Below are 24,718 nucleotides of genomic sequence, written 5' to 3'. Positions count from 1 at the left end.
AAAAACTTGACTTAAATTAAAAAAAAAAAAAAAATTCAATCAAAGAAAAATTGTTTTCAAATATTTTTTTTGAGTTTCAAATTTATTTTTGCATTCAAACACTTCTTTTTTTGATTGAAGTGACTTTTTCTTCGATTGAAAATATATATTTTGATTGAAGCAACTTTTTGTTTGATTGAAGCAACTTTTTTTTTTTGATTGAATAATTAAGTCACAAATCTATCTCCATACATTTAAGAATTGTTAAAATGTAACTCAAGTATTAATTGTATTCATTTAAAAATATATACTAGTACATTTTAAAAATTATTCTATCATAATTAAAATATGCATAATTATTAGCTTTAGCCATTTTTTTTTTTTTGTCTTTAGGTGTTTTGACATAATACATAATGAGGATTATGAGTATTGTTATTATCACTGTGACTGAAGAAGTCATAAACACAGCTTCACATCTTTTATCTGTTTTTACTGGATTCTCCCCCTGTCATCATTGCTGGTTTTCCGCTCTTCTAGTCGTCCTCGCGCGTTTCTTCTCTTCCCCGCTCACCTCATCTGCTGCCTTGATTCCGCCTCCGTCAATCGTCCTGTAAAAAAGAGAGTCATTTTTTTGGGTTCAAGTTTTATTGGGCCTGTGAGTTGAGTCGTTCCTGAGACAAATGAAAGCCAGATGTGGTCCAACACGGTGACAGCAACCATTAATGGAGAGAGAGAGCGTGGCAGTGTGTATGTTGGACGAAGAACTCGGACAATTGTGGCAAAAATGTTGCTGTACATGTTGATTTATATTTTCCCCACATGTCAAGTTCATGCATGAACAACAGTAACAACCATAGTCTAAGATACTGATGTGTACATGTAAGCATGTGCCACATTAACATGTTATTTCGCTTAATTTGTTGGCCATATATCTGTTAGCGTCTATTGCTTTTATTGTCTATTTGCCAATTACAGTGCAGAATGGGGAAAAAAAATAGTCCATCTGCTTCGCTACTGATGTCAAAGTAAAGGCCCGGGGGCCAAATCCGGCTGGCCACGTTAATTATTGTGGTCCACGAAAGTAAATCATGTGTTTCCACTTTGTTTCTCTCTAAAATAATATTTTTTAAAAATCTGTAGTCCTCAATATATGATCCAGGACTACAGAATACAGAGAGGACAGTGATCCCTCACTTCTTCGCCTCCTCAGTCCATTGCGGATTTTTTTTTTTTACAATTAAAAACATTAATAAATAAATTAGGGCTGTCAAAATTATCGCGTTAACGGGTGGTAATCAAGTTTTTAAATTAATCACGTTAAAATATTTGACGCAATTAACGCACATGCCCCACTCAAACAGATTAAAATGACAGTACAGTGTAATGCCCGCTTGTTACTTGTTTTTTTTTGTGTGTGTTTGGCGCCCTCTGCTGGCGCTTGGTTCCAACTGATTTTATGGGTTAGTACCATGAGTGAGCATGGTGTAATTATTGACATCAACAATGGCGAGCTACTAGTTTATTATTTGATTGAAAATCTTACAAATTTTAATCAAACGAAAACATTTTAATATGAAATTTCTATAACTTGTACCAACATTTATCTTTTAAGAACTACAAGTCCTTCTTTCCATGGATCACTTTAAGAGAATGTTAATAATGTTAATGCCATCTTGTTGATTTATTGTTATAATAAACAAATACAGTACTTATGTACCGTATGTTGAATGTATATATCCGTATTGTGTCTTATCTTTCCAGTCCAACAATAATTTACAGAAAAATATGACATATCTTTTAGATGGTTTGAATTGCGATTAATTACGATTAATTAATTTTTAAGCTGTAATTAACTCGATTAAAAATTTTATCGTTTGAAAGCCCTAAAATAAATACAGACTAGCTGTCCTGAGCCGTTCGTGTAGTCTCACTCTCCCTCTCGCTCCCTGCTCTTTGTTGGTCAGACAGTGAACTGGAGTTGTTTATTATAAGTTAACGCTGATTGACAGACAGTTAAGGTTTGATCTCGCCAAAGACTCGAACTTCAAAGCGCCGCATGCGTCAATCATCATTTAACTTCTTAAATAGTTGCTGTGGCAACTCATCCTGTGTAAGTGAGCAGCTTGAGTAGATTTGAGTGGACTCATTCAATGAAGCATTTAACAAAGCTAAGCATTTTTGTACTTTATTCTTGTTTAAAAATAAGTCGGCGGGACAGTAACATGTTTAAAACTTATCATAATTCTTACATTTGAAGTGATTAAAAACATTTAATAAAATATAATAAATTTGAGGGGGAGGCGTTACTTGGCGTTTTTTTTACTTATCGCGGCGGGTTCTGGTCCCCATTAACCGCGAAAAATGAGGGATCACTATATTTTTGTCCTTTAGAAAATAAAAGGTCAACACAATTGATTTTTAAAAAACTGACTATTTGCGAATTTTCCAACCTTTGACCAGGAAAAATATCATTGGAACGCCAATCGAACTGGGAGGGCTTAGTCGCGAAGTCGGGGGGGGGGAAAAAGTACCCAGAATTCACGAGTTGCTTTAATCTGACGTCACTCGACAAAATGGCTTTGCCAGTTGAAAGCAGGCCGTCAATGGTAAAACATAAATTACTCGATTATAAAATTATATTCATCCATCTATTTATTACTAAATTAATTTTGTTAAAACAAACAACAAAACAACTACTCGTAACTAGGAGTGGGAACCTCTTGGTACCTCACGATACGATACGATTTGTGATACAAAGCTCACGATAACGATGATCTGACGATATGGCGATACAACGATTATCAATACATTGGTCAGGAAATCATTCTAGGATATTCTGCAAACTACGAAAGAACAGAAAAACAAGCTTCTAGTGTGAATCCAATCCATTTGAACTGGGAGGGTGGCAGAATGTTCATTCGCTGCCATCCCTCCCACTTCAAACGGATTGAACGTCTATGGCTGTCAGTGGCAGTCAATGCCAGGCAATTAGGTAATTTTGGGCCATTTAAGGTCTCACTGGAACAGCATCAAACAAAAGTTCCAGCATCATCACCTTGTCCAATGCAGATTTTTTACTCTTGACAAGGTGATGATGCTAGAACTTTTGTTTGGTCCAATGCAGATTTTTTACTCTTGACAAGGGGATGATGCTAGAACTTTTGTTTGGTGCCGTTCCAGTGAGATTTACAAAGATGACTGCCTGAAGAAGACATCAAAATTCCCTCAGTCCTTGATGATATGGGGCTGCATGTCAGGCAAAGGCACTGGGGAGATGGCTGTGGTTTAATCTTCAATAAATGCACAAGTTTACAATGAAATTTTAGACGGCTTTCTTATCCCTTCAGTTGAAAATATGTTTGTCATTTTCCAAGATGATAATGAATCATGCCACAGAGCTAAAACTGTTAAAGCATTCCTTGGAGAAAGACTCACCCAGTCAATGTCATGGCCTGCAAATAGCCCATGACACCTTTTTAAAACGATATCTTGATTCTTGGCAGGAGCATATCGAGAACCTTTTGCGATACAAAGTATCACGATATATCACCATTTCGATATTTTGTCACACCCTTACTCGTAACACAATATTTTTACTGACTTTTCGTGAGGATATGCTGCTATTTGCAATACGCGAATACAAAATAGAATTCCCGAGTGTTTCTTCAAACTACGCAGATTGCAGAATTGCACTTTCATTTAAAAATACATTAAAATACTTGAGCTTAGCCTCAAACGGCAAAAAAAAAAAAAAAAAAATTGAGGTTCTAAGGACAACAAGAGACCAATTGGCTAACTTGCATAGCAAAAGTCTGCTAGCTTAAAAGCTATAAAATGCTTTTTTTTCTTTCTTTTTTTTCCTCAATGCTTTTAACAAATCATTCAACCACATATTCCCACAAAACACGGCTAAACATACCTATAAAGTAAATTAGGAATGCATTAAAAAAAAAAACTTACATTATGTTGGTCTTAACAGGGAGCAGCTGGATTCAGCCATGTTGAATGAGTTTTGTCATATTTACTGTTGTCACTAAAGGGCAGTGTATCCACCCAAATCAATACAACTAAATGCAAACACTTTCAAAGCAAACCATTACGACGCCACTCTAATTAAACTCATACTCGAAGCGGCAAAATCTGATTCAAAGCTTTTTCTACTTGACTCACTTGAGTTAATCGATTAATCGTTGCAGCACAAATCACAAGTGTAATCGGCTGATTGCAGTAAGGTGCTGGCTGATTCAGCAGAAACCTCATTGGTTAAACTATCTGTATTCGATCGGTAGGAACAAAAACTAAGATCTACAGCGGCCTTGAGGAACTGTTTGGAGACCCCTAGTCTTATTTGGCCCGCTACAAAGATGAGGACACCCCTACTCTATTGTACAGACAGCTTGCATTCTTAACTCGTTGCCTGCCATTGACGGTGATGGACGTTCAATCCATTAAAACAGTGTTTTTCAACCTTTTCTGAGTCACGGCACACTTTCACATTGGAAAAAATCTATCGGCACACCACAAACCAAAAATGTTCCAAAATTACTTTCTGTACAATAGATATAATTATAAAATAACCTCCCAATAGTTACACTTACTCAGTGTGAAACCTGAGCCGGTTTAGATGAACACAAAACCGATGATATCCTGTCAGGAATTGAAGAAAGACACACACGAAGCTCTTCAACACCTCTCAGTCTCTCTCCGTTTTTAATTTTTACAGCAGTTAGGCTTGAAAAGCTAAGAATTATCAGACGGGGACTTTAGCAATGTCTTTAACCCCATCAGGGCCGAGCATCTCGCTGACAATGGCCTTGCAGGGAGTTAGTATTAATGTCTCTACCACAGTGTGGGACGTTTTGGATCTAGCAACAAGTTTGGCAACACGGCTTTGTAGTTTTTCTAGAAAAAAGTTGCCTCTTTCTCTGTGTTTTCACAAAGGCTAATAAAATAATCCATTGACTTTTTTTGAAGAGACGAGTGTTTCGTTTGGAGATGCGTTTAAGTTAGCTTGGCACCATGACGCTATTGGATAGCTGCTCGTGTCGCGTTCAGGAAGTGCTCGGATTTCTAGCCACCTTGCTGTCCTCGACAATGTGTTGTAATAAAACAGGTGGGATTGGCGATCGTCACATTCGGACAAAATGAAAAGGACACTTTCGTGTATGTATATCGACATTGACAAGACTAATGAAATGATGGACAGTAGACGTGCTGGGGTCCACATTGTCGCGGACAGCAAGGTGGCTGATGGCTAGAAATCCGAGCAGTTTTTGAACATGACACGAGCCATAGCTCGCTCATCTGCACACTACCAAAAACTTGTACCTACTCCTTCCTTCCTACTGCAACTCCGCCAGACAACGTTAAAAAAAAAAAAAAATTATCGCGGCAGACCTGTGGTTGAAAAACACTGCATTAGAACATTATCATTTACTGCTAGTCCATACTGTAGCCCTGTAAGCTACCACTCACTTAGTTCAAGAATTACTCAGTTCAGTGAAAGATGAACAAACCTACCACATTCTCTGCCAGTTGTAAAGAAAGACAGTGAATCACACTTTTTAAGGGTGCGGTACAGCTTGGTGACTATTTATTTTTAAGTTTATTGCCTTCTTCTTTTTCCACCATTCCTTTCCCACGTTCCGCTGAAGTTCTTCCATTCCAAACCTATGCACACCTAACTTTTACGGACTTTTCAACTAGAACTGGGCGCTAACAATCACAAATGAATATGAAGTTCACCAAAAATGTATCATATGAAGGATTGAATGACAACATAGCTTTTAATTGGTAGTGAAAAATAAGATGAATAGTTTGTAAATGCAAGAGAGAGGAAAGATTATGACGCTGGTGTTTAACGACCGCATTGAATGTTCAGCCAGTAAACGGGGTCAATGGCAGGCTGACATTTCAAAGGGGAAAAAGTAAGGAGTGGTTTTGAAGAAAGGAAGTGCAGATATATTTGAACGTGTGCCCATTGGGTTTGATTCAGGGGATAACCAAACACTTAATGATCTTTTTTCCTCTTCTCCGTATCTTATTTCCAAGTTGTATCATCATCACTCTTCACGTTCTTCAAGCTCTTCAGCATTTCAGTCATGTAAATACCGTATTGCTGTGTATGTCCAGGTCAAAAATGACCTATTTTGAAGTTTGGGTATGCAAAAATCTGTAGTACTTTTTACATACCCAAACTTGAAAACAATATACTGCAAAAGTCTAGCATTTTCAGTTAAATCATTGATCAAATTTCATCCACCTGCAAACATGTGGGCAAATTTCTAACGAAATACAAGGGTTAAATTGTAGCTAACGCTATCTTGCTGGCTTGAATGTATTAACTGCAACATGCTAGCAAAGCAGCTAGTCTTTATTTTTAAGAAGTCAGCACAGCATGAAACGTACAAACGAACAAAAGCTAAGGTAGCATATGTGTTTCTCTATCATAATAGTTGTTTTTTGATCTTTTATGAGCAATAGGGCAGTGCTTTGAGGGAAAATTGTGAATTTGAGTTGCGTTAACCTGCCGCTTTGAGGATCCTATTTCTATGCTAAGTAGCAAGCTTCTAATTTGCGCCTCCTAACCACTAAAACTCTTGTTGATTAATTTACCCTTGAAAGAGCTAATCCGACAAAAGAATTGTACAAGCTAGCAAAATTTCGTAATTGTCACACCTCTGTTCTCTATTAAGCTGGCAAGACATTTCAATATATGAATGCTTAGATAGCAGTTGCTTTAGCAGGTCTCCGTTCTGAATTTAGGTCAGGAAATTCAATCCTTTTTCCTGGGTGTAAGTATTAAAAAAAAGTAACAAGTGCATATTGCAAATCAAGGACAGTTCCTCAATTGTTCACATAGACCTAATAGCACCGATACCATTTTTTGGCTTGTGATACTGATTTTTGATTCTGTGTGGTGTTTGCAAATACTGATATTGATGCTTCAGCCCCCATAAAATATTCTTAAGGTTTCTGGTGTTGTTTTACTTTAAAAAAAAAAAAAAAAAAAAATATATATATATATATATATATATATATATATATATATATATATATATATATTAGGGTTGTTCCGATCATGTTTTTTTTATCCCGATTGTTTTAGTTTGAGTATCTGCCGATCCCGATATCTCCCGATCCCGTTTCCTTTTTTTTTTTTTTTTTTTTTGCTCCCGATTCAATTCCAATCATTCCCGATAATTTTTTTCCCGATCATATACATTTTGGCAATGCATTAAGAAAAAAATGAATAAAACTCGGACGAATATATACATTCAACATACAGTACATAAGTACTGTATTTGTTTATTATGACAATAAATCCTCAAGATGGCATTTACATTATTAACATTCTTTCTGTGAGAGGGATCCACAGATAGAAAGACTTGTAATTCTTAAAGGATAAATGTGACTTTGTATATTGTGACTAGGCATGTGCCGGTATGAGATTTTGACGGTACGATAACCGTGAGCAAAAATACTGCGGTTTCACGGTATCACGGTATTGCAATTATAGCTCCAAAATGTGTTATTTTGAGATGTATGGGTTAAAAAAGAATAACTTTTTTCTATTGAACAGGATTTTTTTTTTCAGAACATAGTTGCAAATTGGAAAAAAAAAATATTTTAAATAAAATTAAAATATAACATTGACTATACCCACAGCCACAGCTCAAGTTGCTCAAGTTTAGAGCAAGAACAAAATAATTTCTATAAAAAAAGTAAATACTCTTCTGAATAAAATTTTTAAAAATTTATACTGCATAATTTTTTGGGAGGATTGAAAAGCTCAAGTGAAGTTTCGCCATTTTCAGCCACTGTGTCAACTCTCGTCTACATGATGTCATGCCTTTGTGTAAGGAAGAACAAAGAATTCAAAAGTTAATAGTTAAAAATGTGTAAGTTAGTTAAAATGTAAATATTGTTGTGGAAAGGTTTCACCTAAAAAATAAAATAAAATAAAAAAAAAATCATTGGGAGTGAGACCTCTCCTTGATCCAGCGAACGTGGATTTGTGCTTAGGGAAAGATCATCTTTCCTCAATTAACAATCTTTGATGCTATGCCTTTTTTCCCCTTCATTCAACTGAATCAAGCTTGTTTTCTCACTCTGCGGCTGTAACACTCGACGAAGTTGCTCTCCCAGCTAAGCCTAAGATAACATTCGTCTTTTATAAGCTTTTAGTTAGTTTGTATATCGAATTTCAAGGGAAAATATGTGTTTTGTTTTTGGCGAACTTTTTCATAGTGCTAATCTGTTTAGCTACTCACACATGGAAAAATATAATTGTACAACATTTTAAATGTATTCATTTTGTATATTCCACTTACCACGATTTGAGAGCTCAATAAATTGAATAAAAGAACGCCTTAAGTTTGGAGTATTTGTTTAGGGTTCGCTGGTTGTTTAGCCGATAGTCACTTTCACACACAGCAACAAACGGGAGGGGGTGAGCGCTGCCGCGCCACGCCACTTCTGGCTGCATTTTTGACACATGAAAAATGGCGAATACCGTACTACGGTCTGACGGAAAATTTCATTGGTTTTGAAACCGCGACGTTTTCACACAACGGTAAACCGTGAAACCGGTAACCGGCACATGTCTAATTGTGACTAAATATTGCCATCTATTTGTTGAGCTTTCAGTAAATGATACTGTAGCCATTTAACTGTTCTTCCCAAATGCATGATGGGAAGTGCAACCATGACTGTGCGTAGTGGTACCAATTGATATATCTTCTCTGCGTTGGGAAATCACATAGGGTGTTCAGAAAAAGATGAATTACTACTTTTCTTCCCCGCATTGCTTACCACGATATTTCTAATCGTAGGGAGAGGGATTGTAAGGCTTTAGCCAATTAAAAAAAGGCTCCAAAGGCTGCCAAAATTCACTCTACTCATTTTACACTGCCTTTTAGCGCTATATATAGGTAAAACGGCGCCATTACAGATTGAGCGCGACAATGCGTGAGTGGGTCGTGCAGCGCATGCGTTAATTGCGTTAAATATTTTAGCGTGATACATTTTTTTTAGAAATTAATTACCGCCGTTAACGGGATAAATTTGATAACCCTACCTTAAGCCTAAACTCAAGAGTCTGGATGAGTGTAACATATTATGTCTGTAACGTTAAATACAATTAGAAAACGATTTAATTAAAAAATATGTATATATTAAAAAAAGGCATGTCCGATATTTTTTTGCCGATTCCGTTACTTTGAAAATGACGTGATAGGACCCGATTGATCGGCATCCCGATCGATCGGGACATCTCTAGTACCGATACTAGTAACGCTGCAACAGTAATCATCACGGCATGAAAAGCAACTGTAAATTAAGTCTAACATTTGCAACACTGCCTCATAACATAAATTCACAACCCCATTAAAATGTTATAGTACTGCAAATAAACGGCAGTATCTTAATATTGGCTAGCTCAGATTCAATATATCCTGTGGAGCTACGTAATGAACCTAGCTTCCGCTTATCTCACATAATAATTTGAGAAATATTCATATCAACGAAAAGAGGCAAACAGACATGCTAAGAAATTTTAAGCTAACTGTGGCCTATTTGGCACGCTTCCACCGGTGTTTCCGAATGTAGGTCACCAAAAGGTTTTTGGTAGCTTGTGGGAAAACGCTGCTGCTGCAGTGGGAGGAAGAAACTAATAGTTTTGGTATTTCAGATGATTTTACCCCCCGCTAACAGGAAGACCCTGACATGCTAATTAGGTAGCCCCCTCTCCACGCGCTTACTGCCTAACAAACTAAATCAGGTTGCGGAAATAGCTACACTGCTTGTTTCCTTTTAGGCTGAGGAAAAAAGACGATTAGCAGGAGAGGAAGAAACAAGTGGCTAATGTAAAATGACGGCGTGGAAAAACCTCAGGGAGCGAGAAGCGTATATTAACATAACGTTACTTATCAGCTAGTGCTGAGCTACACATTTGCATGGACATGGGGTCTTAACTGTTGTCATGGTATGGACGTTTTCAACTTGATATTAATACCATTTTCGATTATACGTAATCAAAAACCCATTCGGTACTATTGAGAATGCTAGACGCCCAATCATGCGGCTCTTGAAAACTAGTTTAAAACTCTTTCAATGAGTTTTATCATTAGTAGACATCCAATCCATTTAAACTGGGACTTCAAATGGATTGGACGTCTAGCGCTGTCTATGGCAGCCAATGAGTTAACAGGGAAAATGCAAAAATATCTTCCATTACTATCAAAAGTAGTGCAGAATCGGATTTACCCCATGACAACAAATTTTGGGTGAAAAAACAAATGAATCCGGATACATTTCAGTTTTCTGGGGGGAAACCCTGCATAACTAAAACATTTAAGCAAATGTTGTAAACGTAATTGATCGTAGCTTTACATGTAATTGAAAAGCTACCATTTATAATATTCCTTTTTTTTTTCTCTATAGCGTATCTTTAGCGCCCCGCCCAGCCTAAACCGTTTGACCCATGGGCACCATACAGACACCAAAACTTTCATTTGACACCCCAAAAATTACCGTTTTTTTTTTTTTTTTCCCTTTAAAGTGACATTTTCAAAACCCTACTTGTCTTTCAGTTTTTGTCCAAATCACATAAACAACACATCAAAAAATTCAGGACACAAAGGGGTACGAAGGTTATATTGACCCTACTCACCAACGTCACAGAATGACGTGTCGCTGTATCCGGCTGCCATATTGTCCGTCATTGTTTATCCGTATTCTCAATGGTTTCAATTTGTCGTGCAATTCATGGAAGCCCCGGTGCTTTCAGACGCTGTAAACTCATTAGATGCATTGCATGAAAGGCATTATGTGGAAAAGCTTCAGTCTATTCATTCGCCAGATCCATATTTGATGCCTAAATCGATATTTTTCGACCCGCTGTCTTCGCCCTCTCTACCTGACATCTGCTACCCTGATATCTACAACTATCTTTTCCACAGAAACTCGCCCTATTCTCACGAAACTTTGAAAAACATTAAGAGCAGCACTCTAAGCAACATTACCCTGTGTGATTTCTAAAATGGCGACAATCATAAAAAAAAAAAAAAGTTGACTGCGATGGCCGACGCTTCAAGGATAGGTGGATATTGGACTATTTCTTCAATAAAACACGCAACAACTGTGTCTGCCTTATTTGCAAAGAGACAGTCGCTGTTTTCAAAGAGTTAGATGTGACGCGATAATAACAAGACACGCTGACATGTACAAAATGAGCGGCTAGCTTGACTTCGTTTTAACGAGTGGAGGGTGGCTTTACCGCAGTTTCGCAAGAGCCCGAGTGTCGAAAGAGAACGCCACAAAGACGAGACTGTTGAAATTATGAATTAAAAAAAATAACAAAGCAAATGTGACACACAAAAGGGCTTGCTAACATTTGTTTAAATATATTGTTCTATGTAAATCAGCCAAGGTAGCCCCCCGCATTTTTACCACACCAAATCAGGCCCCCTTTGCAAAAGGTTTGGACACACCTGTTTAACTGATGATCCGTAGACGTGGCCAGCTTCTTTCACTTGGTACCAGCTAAATATTATTCAAAATGTAATGGTGGAAGAAATAAGCATCTTGAATTTAAAACTGTATGTTGTCGGCGATTAGCCTCGTAATGATCTTAATTGTGGTTGTCAGCGCAAAACCCTCTAAATATATATTAAATTCATCTTACCAGATAAAAAATGACTACTACATAATCCGTGGTAATTATTTGGAGCCCAGTTTTCTCGTCGAATTGCAGCAGTCCATCTCGCTCTCCTCTCCGGGTCTCTCGGAATACGGTAGAACTTCAAGTCTCTCCGTCTATCTTCTCTGTTATTGCAACCCACCGCCACACACGCCTTCACCATTTTGATTATTAATGTTAACGAGCAGAAAAACACGCCATAATAGGAGGAATTTAAGTAGCGGTAATGCATATACACGACAAGTAGACGGACAACATGGCGCGGAGGCGTGGCTGTGACGTCATGTGAGTAGGGTCTATAGTGTATAGTACAGTATATAACAGGGGTCTCCAAACTATGGCCCGCGGGCCGGACACGGCCCGCCTCCACATTTGGTCCGGCCCCCTGAACAATACCAGAGAGCATTTTTAATTTTTTTCTTTTTTTTCTCAATAGTGTTATTTATTTCCTGGCGTTTTTCTGTGAAGAACTCAGAGAGGGTTATTTGGTTATTATCTATTTAATTAATAGTGTTATAATTTATTTATTATTATTATATTATATTACTATTTTTAGTTTATTTACTTTTGTTCCGTGAAGAATCCAGAAAGGGTTATTTGATTGTGGCTTTCTGAAAAACAACAAATTTTTACATTTAGGCACTCCTGCAATCGTCACAGGCGGTTTTTGCTATGGGCAATGTGGGCGACCGCCCAGGGCGCAATCTATTTGGGGGCGCACAAGCGCCCTCGCGAAAAAACAAAACAAAACAAAAAATCCGCTAGTTTTCTAGACTAGTACCGCTCATTTCCATGTCAAGTTAGTAGAGTGGGCGCTAGGGCGCCCCTTACTATCTTGTCAACTGCTGCTGAGAGTCGTGTGTGTCAGAAGAAAAGGCAGGGGGAGACGGGAGGGGGATCAGCTGCTCGCAACTGCAGAGGTAGTGAGCAGGACGAGTCTCACTCACTCTCAGAGGAAAAGCAAGGAGGGGGGCGTTGCTTGGGGGAGGGGGGGTTGGGTAGTTTGGATGTCGGTGGGGGGGTGGGGCGGGGGGGGGGGGGTGATGGGGTGGTTCGCCCAGGGCGCGAAAGTAGCCAGGGCCGCCACTGGCAATCGTCACACTTTTTCTGTTACAAACTGACCCTGGCCCCTCATCAGAGAAGGGAAAAGTTATGTGGCCCTCACAGGAAAATGTTTGGGGACCCCTGGTATATACGGTTTTTGCCTAAAACGTAGAGTTGAGCCATAATTTGCCAAAAACGTTAAAATTCATTTCCAATGGTCTTATTTGCTATTCATTTCAATGGCACAAAAACTCAACAGCAAGTGACCTCAAAATGCCCAAAATAAACAGAAAGTCGCCTGATATCAGCGGGAAGGTACCTCAAAATTCCCCCAGACCAATAGGTTACCCCAGAATGCCCCCAAATCTACAGGAAGTAACCCAATTCAACTGGAAGTGATCCCGAAATGTCCCCAAATAATCTGGAACCCTTAAATGCCCCCAGACCAATAGGAAATGATCCCTAGATTCCCCCAAATCTACAGCAAGTGACCCGATACCAACAGGAAGTGACTCCAGAATGTCCCCAAATCAACTGGAAATTACATTATGCCAACAGGACGTGACCCTTAAATACCCACCGACCAATAGCAAGTGAACCCAGAATGCTCCAAAATCTACGTGAAGTGATCCAGAAACATCCCACATCAACAGAAAGTGACCTGAAATCAACAGTAAGAGACCCCAAACTGTCCCTAAATCAACTGGAAATGATCTTTTATCAACAGGACATCACCCTTAAATGCCCACAGACTAATACAAGTGACCCCAGATTGCCCCAAAATATACAGGAAGTGACCTAGAAACATCCCAAATAAACAGAAAGTGAACTGATATCAACAGGAAGAGACCCCAAAATGTCCCCAGATCAACTGGAAATGACCTTATATAAACAGGACGTGCCCACAGACCAATAGCAAGTGACCCCAGAATGCCCCAAAATCTACAGGAAGTGACCCAATACCAACAGAAAGTGACCCCAGAATGTTCCCAAATCTACGGGAAGTGACCCAATACCAACAGGGAATGGCCCGAAATGCCCCCAAATCAACAGGAAATAGCGTGATATCAACAGGAAGTGACCTAAAAACGTCCCAAATCAACAGGAAATGACCTTGAAATGCCCCTAAATCTGCAGGAAATTACTTCAAAATGCCCCAAAATCAACAAAGATACCATCGCAACTTCTCCAGTAATTGCATTTCCTAGAGTTAAAGATAAACCTTACTCTATGTGGATTGAGTGACTTGTGGTCACTCCACAATGTTGTGTACATCTTCACGTAATTTTCAGTTTCCAGTCTGCCTCGGTTTTTGTCGAAAACATGGCGCCTTTTTTTTTTTTTTCTTTCCTTCACCTTACATGACCACACACACGTGCGCAACGAGTAATCCCATGTGTGTTTTCCTGCGCTGCGGTCACAGCAGGAGCTGACCACAAAGCAGCGTTTCCCACTAAATCAGCTCCAGTTTGCAAGCCCGCTCATTAATCTCAAGCAGACTGTTCATAGAAAGCAGTGCGGACGCAAGCTTGTATTATTAGCTGTAATTCGCGCGCACGATTTATGAATATGGTATTCAGTTTTATTACGCATGTACTTCATTTTTAACCTTATATCGGTCCGTCATTTTACTCATTGGCTGACATTTACAGTGCTAGACGTCCAATCCATCTTGACTGGGAGAGGCTGGCGGCAAACGATCTTTGCTAGCACTCTCATGTCAAAATAAATTGGACTTGTAGCACCGTCAATGGCATTGAAACATGAGCATGCCCCATTTTGACAAAGCTACTGTCAAAACAAACAAACAAACAAACAAAACTTGTGTTTTGCTAGCTGTCGAATGAAGCTAACAGTCATGCAAGAATGATAATGTCTGAAGTATGAAAATATTTTACGTTTGGATGTGCTTTATTTTCTCCTTAATACATAGCCAAAGTATCGGATCGATACTCGGTATCAACTGATCCTCAGAATCGGTTGACACTGACTCGAACGTAGGTGCAAAAATATGTGATCAAGACAACCCCAAAAAATATTCATACTGTATAGACCAAGTGAGTATTAATAATATTTTAAAAGATTATAATAATGAAATTGCTGGAGAAATTTTGTGGAATGCTTTCATGCAAGGCGGTGTACTCCTTTAGGTCAACTCTGTTGATTTTTGGTCACTTCCTGTTTAAATTTGGGCCATTTCCTTGTCACTTCCTATTGGTATTGGCTCATTACCTGCAGATTTTGGAGTGCTTTTCAGTTCATTTCCAGTTCATATTGGTTCATTTCCACTTATTTTTGGGACATTTCCAGCTCACTTCCTGTTAATTTGGGGTGATTTATGGTCACTTGCCATTGATTTTTTTATTAGAGCTGTCAAACGATAAAAAAATTTAATCAAGTTAATTACAGCTTAAAAATTAATTAATCATAATTAATCGCAAATCAAATCATCTATAAAATATGCCATATTTTTCTGTAAATTATTGTTGGAATGGAAAGATAAGACACAAGATGGATATATAAATTCAACATAAGGTACAGAAGTACTGTATTTGTTTATTATAACAATAAATCAACAAGATGGCATTAACATTATTAACATTCTCTTCAAGTGATCCATGGATAGAAAGACTTGTAGTTCTTAAAGATAAATGTTAGTACAAGTTAAAGAAATTTTATGTTAAAACCCCTCTTAATGTTTTTGTTTTATTAAAATTTGCAAAATTTTCAAAATAAAAAAATAAAGTAGTAGCTGGCCATTGTTGATGTCAATAATTACACCATGCTCACTCATTGTGCTTAAACCCATAAAATAATTTGGACCCAAGCGCCAGCAGAGGGCGCCAAACACCAAAAACAAGTAACAAGCGGACATTACACTGCTGTCATTTTAATCTGTTTGAGCGGGGCATGTGCGTTAATTGCGTCAAATATTTTAACGTGATTAATTAAAAAAATTAATTAACGCCTGTTAACGCGATAATTTTGACAGCCCTATTTTTTTTATACTATTGCAGTTAATAATAATACAAAATAATATGTGTGTAATTTTACGGAGCCCCTTAAGGCACATCGACAGAAATAAAATAAATTTAAAATGTCTGTTGTGCACCAAATAGTATGTGGTGCACACTAGAAACAATCTGGTGTGCACTAGATAGTATGTGGTGCACACTAGAAACAATCTGGTGTGCACTAGATAGTACGTGGTGTGCACGGGAAACAATTTGGTGCGCACTGGAGACAATCCGGGGCGCACTGAAAAAAATGTGGTGCGCACTGGAAACAAACTGGTGCGCACTAGATAGTATGTGGTGCACACTAAAAACAATCTGGTGTGCACTAGATAGTACGTGGTGTGCACGGGAAACAATCTGGTGCGCACTGGAGACAATCTGGTGCGCACTGGAAACAATCTGGTGCGCACTGGAAACAATCTGGTGTGCACTAGAAAAAAAGCTGGTGCAAACTGGAAAAATCTGTGCACGGGAAACTACTGTCACTCCAAAACACCAAAATAACATGTGAAATGATATAATAATGTGTTATTAATTTCACACATAAGTCGCTCCAGAGTATAAGTCGCACCCCCAGCCAAACTATGAAAAAAACTGCGACTTATAGTTCGAAAAATACGGTATCTGGTGTGCACTAGATCGTATGTGTTGCACACGAGAAACAAACTAGTGCGCACTAGATAGTATGTGGTGCACACTAGAAATTATGTAGTGCACACGGGAAACATTCTGGTGCGCGCTGGAAACTATCTGGTGCGCACAAGAAACTATCTGGTGCGCACTAGAAACAATCTGGTGCGCACTAGAAAAAATGTGGTGCGAACGGGAAAAATCTGTGCACGGAAAACTATCTGATGTGCACCAGATAGTATGTGTTGCGCACTAGAAACAAACTAGTGCGCACTAGATAGTATGTAGTGTGCACTAGCAATTATCTGGTGTGCACGGGAAACATTCTCGTGTGCACGGGAAACTATCTGGTGCACTCTAGAAACAATGTGGTGCGCAATAGAAACAATCTGTGCGCACGGGAAACTATCTGGTCCGCATGGGAAACTATCTGATGTGCACCAGATAGTATGTGGTGTGCACTAAAAGCAATCTGGTTCACACTAGATAGCACGTGGTGCGCACGGGAAACAATCTGGTGCGCACAGGAAACAATCTGATGCAAGCCAGATAGTATGTGGGGTGCTAGAAACAATCTGGTTCACACTAGATTGCACGTGGTGCGCACAGGAAACAATCTGGTGTGCACTAGATAGTACGTGGTGTGCACTAGAAACTATCTGGTCCGCACTAGAAACAATCTGGTTGGCACGGGAAACTTTTTGGTGCGCACAGGAAACTACTTGGTGCGCACGAGAAATAATCTAGAGTGCACTTGATAGTACGTGGTGGCACTAAAAACTATTTGGTGCGCACTAGAAACAGTCTAGTCCTAAATCCTGTATTGTCTTTTTTAGCACGCCGAAACCGCTGGTGTCCGATGCGTTAAGGCAGTTTTTGGCCTATAAAAGGGAATTTTGTGGTGCGCACCAGATAGCTTCTAGTGCACACCACATACTATCTGGTGCGTACCAGATTGTACCTCATGCACACTACATACTATCTGGTGCACACCAGATACCGTATTTTTCGAACTATAAGTCGCAGTTTTTTTCATAGTTTGGCTGGGGGTGCGACTTATACTCTGGAGCGACTTATGTGTGAAATTATTGACACATTATTATATCATTTCACATGTTATTTTGGTGTTTTGGAGTAACAGTAAATTACCCCCAAAAATGCGACATACAAATATATTTTTCGTCTTCGTTGTGCATTTTATGGCTAGTGCGACTTATACGCAGGTGTGACTTATAGTCCGAAAAATACGGTAGTTTAATTTTATTCGGGGGCTCTGTATAATTTAGACCTGGGGGTCTACTTATCTGGTCATAATATTTTGGGTCATGTAGGCCAAACTTGTATACCAAATGTCCAATTACGTGGATGCCAAGTTTTTTTTCTTGTCCGAATTACCAAAAATAGTCACTTCAGCTTTCCCGATAAAAGGTCATCACTCTCCCCTTCGTTCTTCTCAACACATGTGCTCTTCATCATGTTCCCTCCTCCGTTTTCATCCACCTTTTCCCTTCCTCTTCTCTCATTTCAAGTAACATCAATCCGCTCAGCGCACTTCTCACCTCACCTTTCTCTACCTTCCGGCCCTCTCGCTTCTTCCTCGTTCTGTCTCTTGTCATCTCCTCCGTCCTGTCATCTCCTCCTTTTATCTCCGAGTGAGGGCCCCAACACACCCCTAATGAGAACCTGCGTGCAACCTCTTGAGGCCCCTAATGATGGATGCGAGTGTGTGTGTTTATATGCGTTCACGCGTACGTGCGTATGGAGCGAGAAGCTTTCATGAATAGTGACGGTGGTGTGTTAGGAATTTGGCAGTATGGTGCACGGTTGACTTGCGGGGGGCCCCCCTCTCGAGCCTCCTGACCCGGGTTAGAACAGCGTTAACTTTGACTTATGAACACATGACCATGTGACATCATCAGAATAAGGAAAAACATGTAGAATGATTAGCTTTGAGTTTGTCATTCCTTTTGAATTCACAAACGAGTGACATCATAATGGGTTTAATTCACAAGATATCGTACCCTGTTCTGGGTTTGCCAATAGTATATCCTTCTGTGAAACTCCATTTAGTTTACATGGACGGCCAGGATCTAGGAGGAAAAAACATTCAATTTCCAAAGGTATCATGAAGATTAATAGTATTTACAGGAAGGCAATATATTGTTTTGCTTAATACATTTTTTTGCAGTAAATTCTGTGAATTACACTACCGCTCAAAAGTTTGGGGACCCCAAACTTTTGAACGGTAGTGTATGTCAACACTCGAAATTATTATCTCAAGCACCCCATTTACTGCTAAATGAACCCGAAGTGGTGCCATTCGTTTGTGTTATGTTTGTGCTAGTTGTTGGGACACCTCTCTGTTATTGAGAGAGTTGGTAGGCGCCGCCAGCCGCGGGAGTTAGGATACGAAATGGCCGCGGGTAACATCATTCGAAAATAATTTCTCAATATCCATAAAACGATAGCAGCACAAACTAAAATTTTTACAGCATGAACGAATGCCAACAGTGTGGTTCCATTCCGTTGTAGATGGGGGGGGAGGGGGGGGCTGCGTGATGTCATCACTATGAATTAAAAGCATAATGTACATAACGGTTGCAGCTAGGGTTGTTCCGATCATATTTTTTTGCTCCCGATCCGATCCCGATCGTTTTAGTTTGAGTATCTGCCGATCCCGATATTTCCCGATCCGATTGCTTTTTTTTTTTTTTTTTTTTTTGCTCCCGATACAATTCCAATCATTCCCGATAATTTTTCCCGATCATAAACATTTGGCAATGCATTAAGAAAAAAAATGAATAACACTCGGACAAATATATACATTCAACATACAGTACATAAATACTGTATTTGTTTATTATGACAATAAATCCTCAAGATGGCATTTCCATTATTAACATTCTTTCTGTGCGAGGGATCCACGGATAGAAAGACTTTATATATTGTGACTAAATATTACAATCTAGTGTATTTGTTGAGCTTTCAGTAAATGATACTGCAGCCATTTAACTTCTGCCCAAATGCATGATGGGAAGTGCAACCATGACTGTGCGTAGGGGCACCAATTGATATATCTGCGTTGGGAAAGAACATAGGGTGTTAAGAAAACGATCAACTACTACATTTCTTCCCCACATTGCCTCTCACTTTATTTTTAATTGCTGAGAGAGGTATTGTAAGGCTTTAGCCACATAAAAAATGGCTCCAAAGGCTGTCAAAATTCTCTCTACTCATTATACGCTGCCTTTTAGCGCTATCTATAGGTAAAACGGCGTCTTTATAGATTGAACGTGACAATGCGTGAGTGGGTCGTGCAGCGCATGCATTAATTATTTAACGTGATTAATAAAAAATAAAAAAAATCAATTACCGCCATTAACGCAATAAATTTGATAGCCCTACTTTAAGCCCAAACCACTCTGGATTAGTATAAGACATTTTGTCTGTAACGTTAAATACAATTGGGAAACGATTTAAATTAAAAAAAATAATTTTTTTTTTTAAAAAGGCATGTCCGATATTTTTGGGCCGATTCCGATACTTTGAAAATGACGTGATCGGATGCCAATCGATCGGGACATCCTTAGTTGCAGCACAAACACATTTTTTATGGCACATACGAAGCATAAACAATTAACAACATCTTTGGCCATTTTTAATCAAAATGGGGGGCTGATTGACCTCAGATTGTTTTTTTTGTTCTGTTTGTTTGTTTTTTGCGGTTTAGTTCTTTTTCCCTGCTTGTTGTGCAGTTTATTTTTATTTTATTATTTTATTTTTTAACCTATTTTCAGTTATTTGTGTTTTCCATGTTTTTTTTTTGTGTGTGTTTTTGGGGGAGCTTTTTATTTTTTAGATTTTTTGTGGTTTTCAGTTTTTTGGGGGGGGACTTCTTGTTCATTTGTCATCTCCTGTAAATTTTGAAGCTTTTTCGGGGCACTGGGAAAAGAATGGGGATGTTTTTGTCAAATTTTGGCAGAACAATATTTTTGGGCAAAAACGTGTAGACCAGGGGTGTCCAAACTTTTTGCAAAGGGGGCCAGATTTGGTGTGGTAAAAATGTGGGGGGCCGACCTTGACTGACGTCCTTTACGTAGAACAATATTTTTAAGCAAATTTTAGCAAACCATTCCCTGTGTCAAATTTGCTTTATTATTTTTTTTAATTAATAATTTCAACAATCCCGCAACTAGCCGTTGTGGCGTTCTCTTTCGACTCTCGGGCTCTTGTGAAATACTGCTCCTGTAAAATTAAACTAGCTTCAAGTTGCTTCAATTTCTTGCTATGTATCTTCCCTGTAATCTTGTCATACATGTCAGCGTGTCTTGTTTGGTAATATCACCTCACCTTGAACTCTTTAAAAACAGCGACTGTCTCTTTGCAAATGAGGCAGACACCGTTGTTGCGTATTTTAGTGAAGAAATAGTCCAATTTCCACCTATCCTTGAAGCGTCGGGCGTCGCAGTCAACTTTCTTTTTTGTGCTGATTGTCGCCATTTTAGAAAATTGGGAGTAAAGGGTCACATGGAGTAATGTTGCTCAGAGTGCTGCTGCCTTTTAGTGGGTAAATGAGGAGCAGAATTTAGTGTTTAAGCTACTTCATATGCTGGTAGCAGTACTGCTGACCAATTTATTAAGTCTGTGTGCAAGCCAGACGTTATTGATTTTATGATCGAGGCTGGGGGCCGGATGAAATTTGACCAAGGGCCGCATTTTGCCCCCGGGCCGGACTTTGAACATGTCTGGTGTAGACGTTTTGTGCACCTCGATTTCGTGAATTTTGTCATGTGTAAAATGTGAATCATATACGTATAAAATGTAGGAATTGGAACCTCTTGGTACCTCACGATACGATACGATTTGCGATACAGAGCTCACGATAACCATGAGCTCACGATATGGCGATACAACGATTATGGATACATTGGTCAGGAAATAATTCCAGGATATTCTACAAAACTAATAAACAGAAAAACTTCTTCAAACCTCTGCTGTATGTTTATCACTAGTGGACGTCCAATCTATTTGAACTGGGGGGTGGCAGCGAGTAAACCCCTCCCACTTCAAACGGGACCCTCCCACTTTTATGGCCGTCAGTGGCAGCCAATGCCAACCAACGAGGTAATTCTGGGCCATCTTAGGTCCCTTATTACCTCATTACCTCTTGATTTTTCAGTCACTTCCTGTTCATTTGGGTGCATTTCAGGGTCACTTCCTGTTGATTTTGAGGCATGTAATAGGTCACTTCCTGTTGATTTTGGGTTACAGAACAGAAAATGACCCGGAAATCTCCCAAATGAATAGGCAGTGACTTAAACTCAACAGGGGGCGAACTGTAAATGGCCCAAAAATCGGAAGGAGTGACTGTGAATGCTCTGGTTTCGGATGAAGTAATGTTTGTTTCCTTAATGGATTGGACGTTGTGCGCCGTCAATGGCAGCCATAGAGTTAACTGAGGCTCTATTATGGTGGAAAATTTTGGTAGCAATTTGTTGGTTTCTTTTTTTTCTTAACATTGGCACCTTTTTAAAACAATGTCTCGATTCTTGGCAACAGCATATCGATAACCTGCAAAGTATCACAATATACCACCATTTTGATATTTTGTCACACTCCTAATAAAATGGGCGAATTATGAAATTTGAATATTTTTTGCCATTGGAATTTTTTGGGGGGGGGGGTCAAAGGACCCACATTTTTTCCCGCAACCTTAAACACGAGGGGTGAAATCAAGAGCCCCTGCATTGTATGAAATTCTGTAATGTTACAAAGTTGAAACTGTGAGACTCTCAAAAATGCATGGGCTGTAAAGCGCGCAGAAACAGTATAAATATGAATATTGTATGTTATCCCAACAATAAGATTTCACACTTATTCTTATTCTCTTCCTACAGGCCTTCGGGAACGCCAAGACGGCACACAACAACAACTCCAGCCGCTTTGGCAAGTTCATCCAGGTCAACTACCAAGCGAGTGGCACTGTCAGAGGGTAAGATACAGCAATACAAGAAAAATATATATATATATCTTAAAAAAAAAAAAAAACTTCAGTACCAGAGTTGTTTTTGTCAGCCCTTTTAATTTTCATCTTAGTCTTTTGGACGATAATATTTATTAGTTTTAGTCATATTTTAGTCATTTCCAAATGTGTTTGTCTTACTTGTAGTTGACTTTTACGATATTTTTATGTGTTAAATTCGAAAGTTTCACTCCAATAATAAATAAAAGTTTTTCGAATGAACATTGACAGACGAGCACATATCATAATATCTATAAGCATCTACAAATCTATCACGGGATAATACACACTCCGCTTTTACTGAAAAGTTCCGGGTCCGCAGTGAGTCAACAAAACACGCGAAATATACGATGTTTAATGTAGGAAAAGAAAAACAAGAACAACAATAACGCTAGATATAGATTGTCACCTCTAAAACCGCGCGCTACTGTTAAAGCACACAAGCAATCAAAACTCTTACCGTTAATGATGGTATTATTTCACTTGAACGTACCTCATAAGTATTACTTAACCTTAATTAACCTTTACTGAATGTTTTTTGGACCCTTATTGTAAAGTGTAGCACATGTGTCCCTTAACAAAGAAAATATACATGCCTAAGTTAACAAACCCTAACCCTAAATAGGCCTATATATATTTTCAATTTCACCAAACCATTAGTTACTGTCTGGTTATGCATTAACTAATGCATTTACTAATGCTTTAACTCATGTTAATTAATATAATAATAAATGATAGATAAGCAATTATATATTAATTAATGTAATGTTACTTAAACATTAGTTATTGTCTAAAACTGCATTAACTAAAGTTAATTAAGGGACCCTTATTGTAATATGTTACCCAGTTATGTGCTCGTCCGTCAATGTTAATTTAAAATTGTTGAAAACCTTTTATTTCTTTATTAATGGACTAAAACTTTTGAAGTTTACAGACTTAAACAATTTGAGCAGTTGTCGAAAAATTGTCGGGTTTTCGTCGACTTAAAACTAGACGAAGACGAACACATTTTGAAATAAATAAAATATGACTAAGACCCAAAAGACTGAGATTAAAATTAAAAGTGCTGCCAAAAACACCCCTCCATTCCAGTGAGACTCGTTTTTCCGCCCTTGGCTGGTACAACTTATAGTCCGAAAAATATGGTATGTTTGTTTGGTTTCAGGGCCTACGTGGAAAAGTACCTGCTGGAAAAATCGCGTCTAGTCTACCAGGAGCACAATGAAAGGTAGGAGTTGACAATCACGAGAATCCATTGAGAATTGAAGTTATTGGCTGCTATTGACTTCGATAGACGTCTAATCCATTTCGCTTATCCTAGTTGAAATAGATTGGACTTTTATCGCTTTGAATGGCAGCCAATGAGCTGATTATTGTATGTGTGCTGCAGTTTTGTACAACTCCACTGCATATTTCTGAGGGTAGTTTTTAATATTTTGCATGTAGCTTAAAATAATCAAACACTAGCCTCAATTTTTGATGCACCTTTTGTAATAGATAAGAAGATATGTTGCATTCATAAATCACACGAAGAGGGAATAAGAGCCGTCCGCTTTGGTTTCTTGGAGATGAAATGTCAGATCTGTGTTTCTTTGAAAAAGAAACTCAATCTTAAAAAGAAATCCATTTCCTCAGCATCAGCAGGCAGATCTCTTGACCGCCTGCAGGCAGGAAACTAAGCTGCTCTTTGCTCTTCAACACATTTTTTGGGTGATAAATAATTGTTGATCATGTGACTATGACAGTTAATTGCACATATTTTTACAGGTTTTTCAACATTGCCACGTTCATATTTCAAATTGGTTAACTAAGTCAGAAGTCATCGCATATTGTTAATCATACTGGTGTAGTACCCAGATCTTTGATAAAGTACTTAAAAGCAATTCTCGTGTAAAAATATAATTACTGTAGAAGAAGTTGAGCACATTGTTTAATTGATCACATTGTTTAATATTACTTGTGTAAAAGCAGCTTATATTTGCTGTTTTTTTACTGTCAAATGTATTCTTTTAATATGTAACGAACATAAGTATGAAAGTTGTAAGTTTAAGTTGTCATAAAAAATAGTTTGAATCTTGTTTTGTAGGTTTCAGGTAAATGCATCGAGTATTTTTTTTTTAATGTATAAGTAATAATAAAATTACCATTATTATTTGGGGTAGTGAGGTCAAAGGTCACAGAAGTCAGAAACATGGTTGTGGTCAAGATAACTCAAGAATAAATTAAGGGCTTGTTATCATATTTGCGGAATGTATAGAATATGAAACGGATAGGGTGATTAAATTTTGGGGCAGTGAGGTCAAAGGTCACAAAAGTCAGAGAAAT

At 38.4% G+C, this 24,718-nt stretch overlaps 1 protein-coding gene across 4 annotated transcripts in view; it reads left to right on the top strand.

Annotated features, from left to right (window-relative positions):
- The window catches only part of LOC130916718 (unconventional myosin-IXAa-like), a 255,075-nt gene that overhangs the window by 108,199 nt on the left and 122,158 nt on the right, over positions 1 to 24,718 (top strand). For all 4 annotated transcript variants that reach the window (XM_057837631.1, XM_057837630.1, XM_057837629.1 and 1 more), the window contains exons 3-4: positions 22,269 to 22,363; positions 23,559 to 23,621. In XM_057837631.1, the coding sequence (XP_057693614.1) occupies positions 22,269 to 22,363; positions 23,559 to 23,621 (158 nt within the window). The remainder of the gene's footprint in view (positions 1 to 22,268; positions 22,364 to 23,558; positions 23,622 to 24,718) is intronic.

This window comes from Corythoichthys intestinalis, chromosome 5 (assembly GCF_030265065.1).
Source record: "Corythoichthys intestinalis isolate RoL2023-P3 chromosome 5, ASM3026506v1, whole genome shotgun sequence".
In the NCBI taxonomy this organism is placed as follows: domain Eukaryota; kingdom Metazoa; phylum Chordata; class Actinopteri; order Syngnathiformes; family Syngnathidae; genus Corythoichthys; species Corythoichthys intestinalis.
This window is presented reverse-complemented; position numbering and strand designations above follow the sequence as displayed.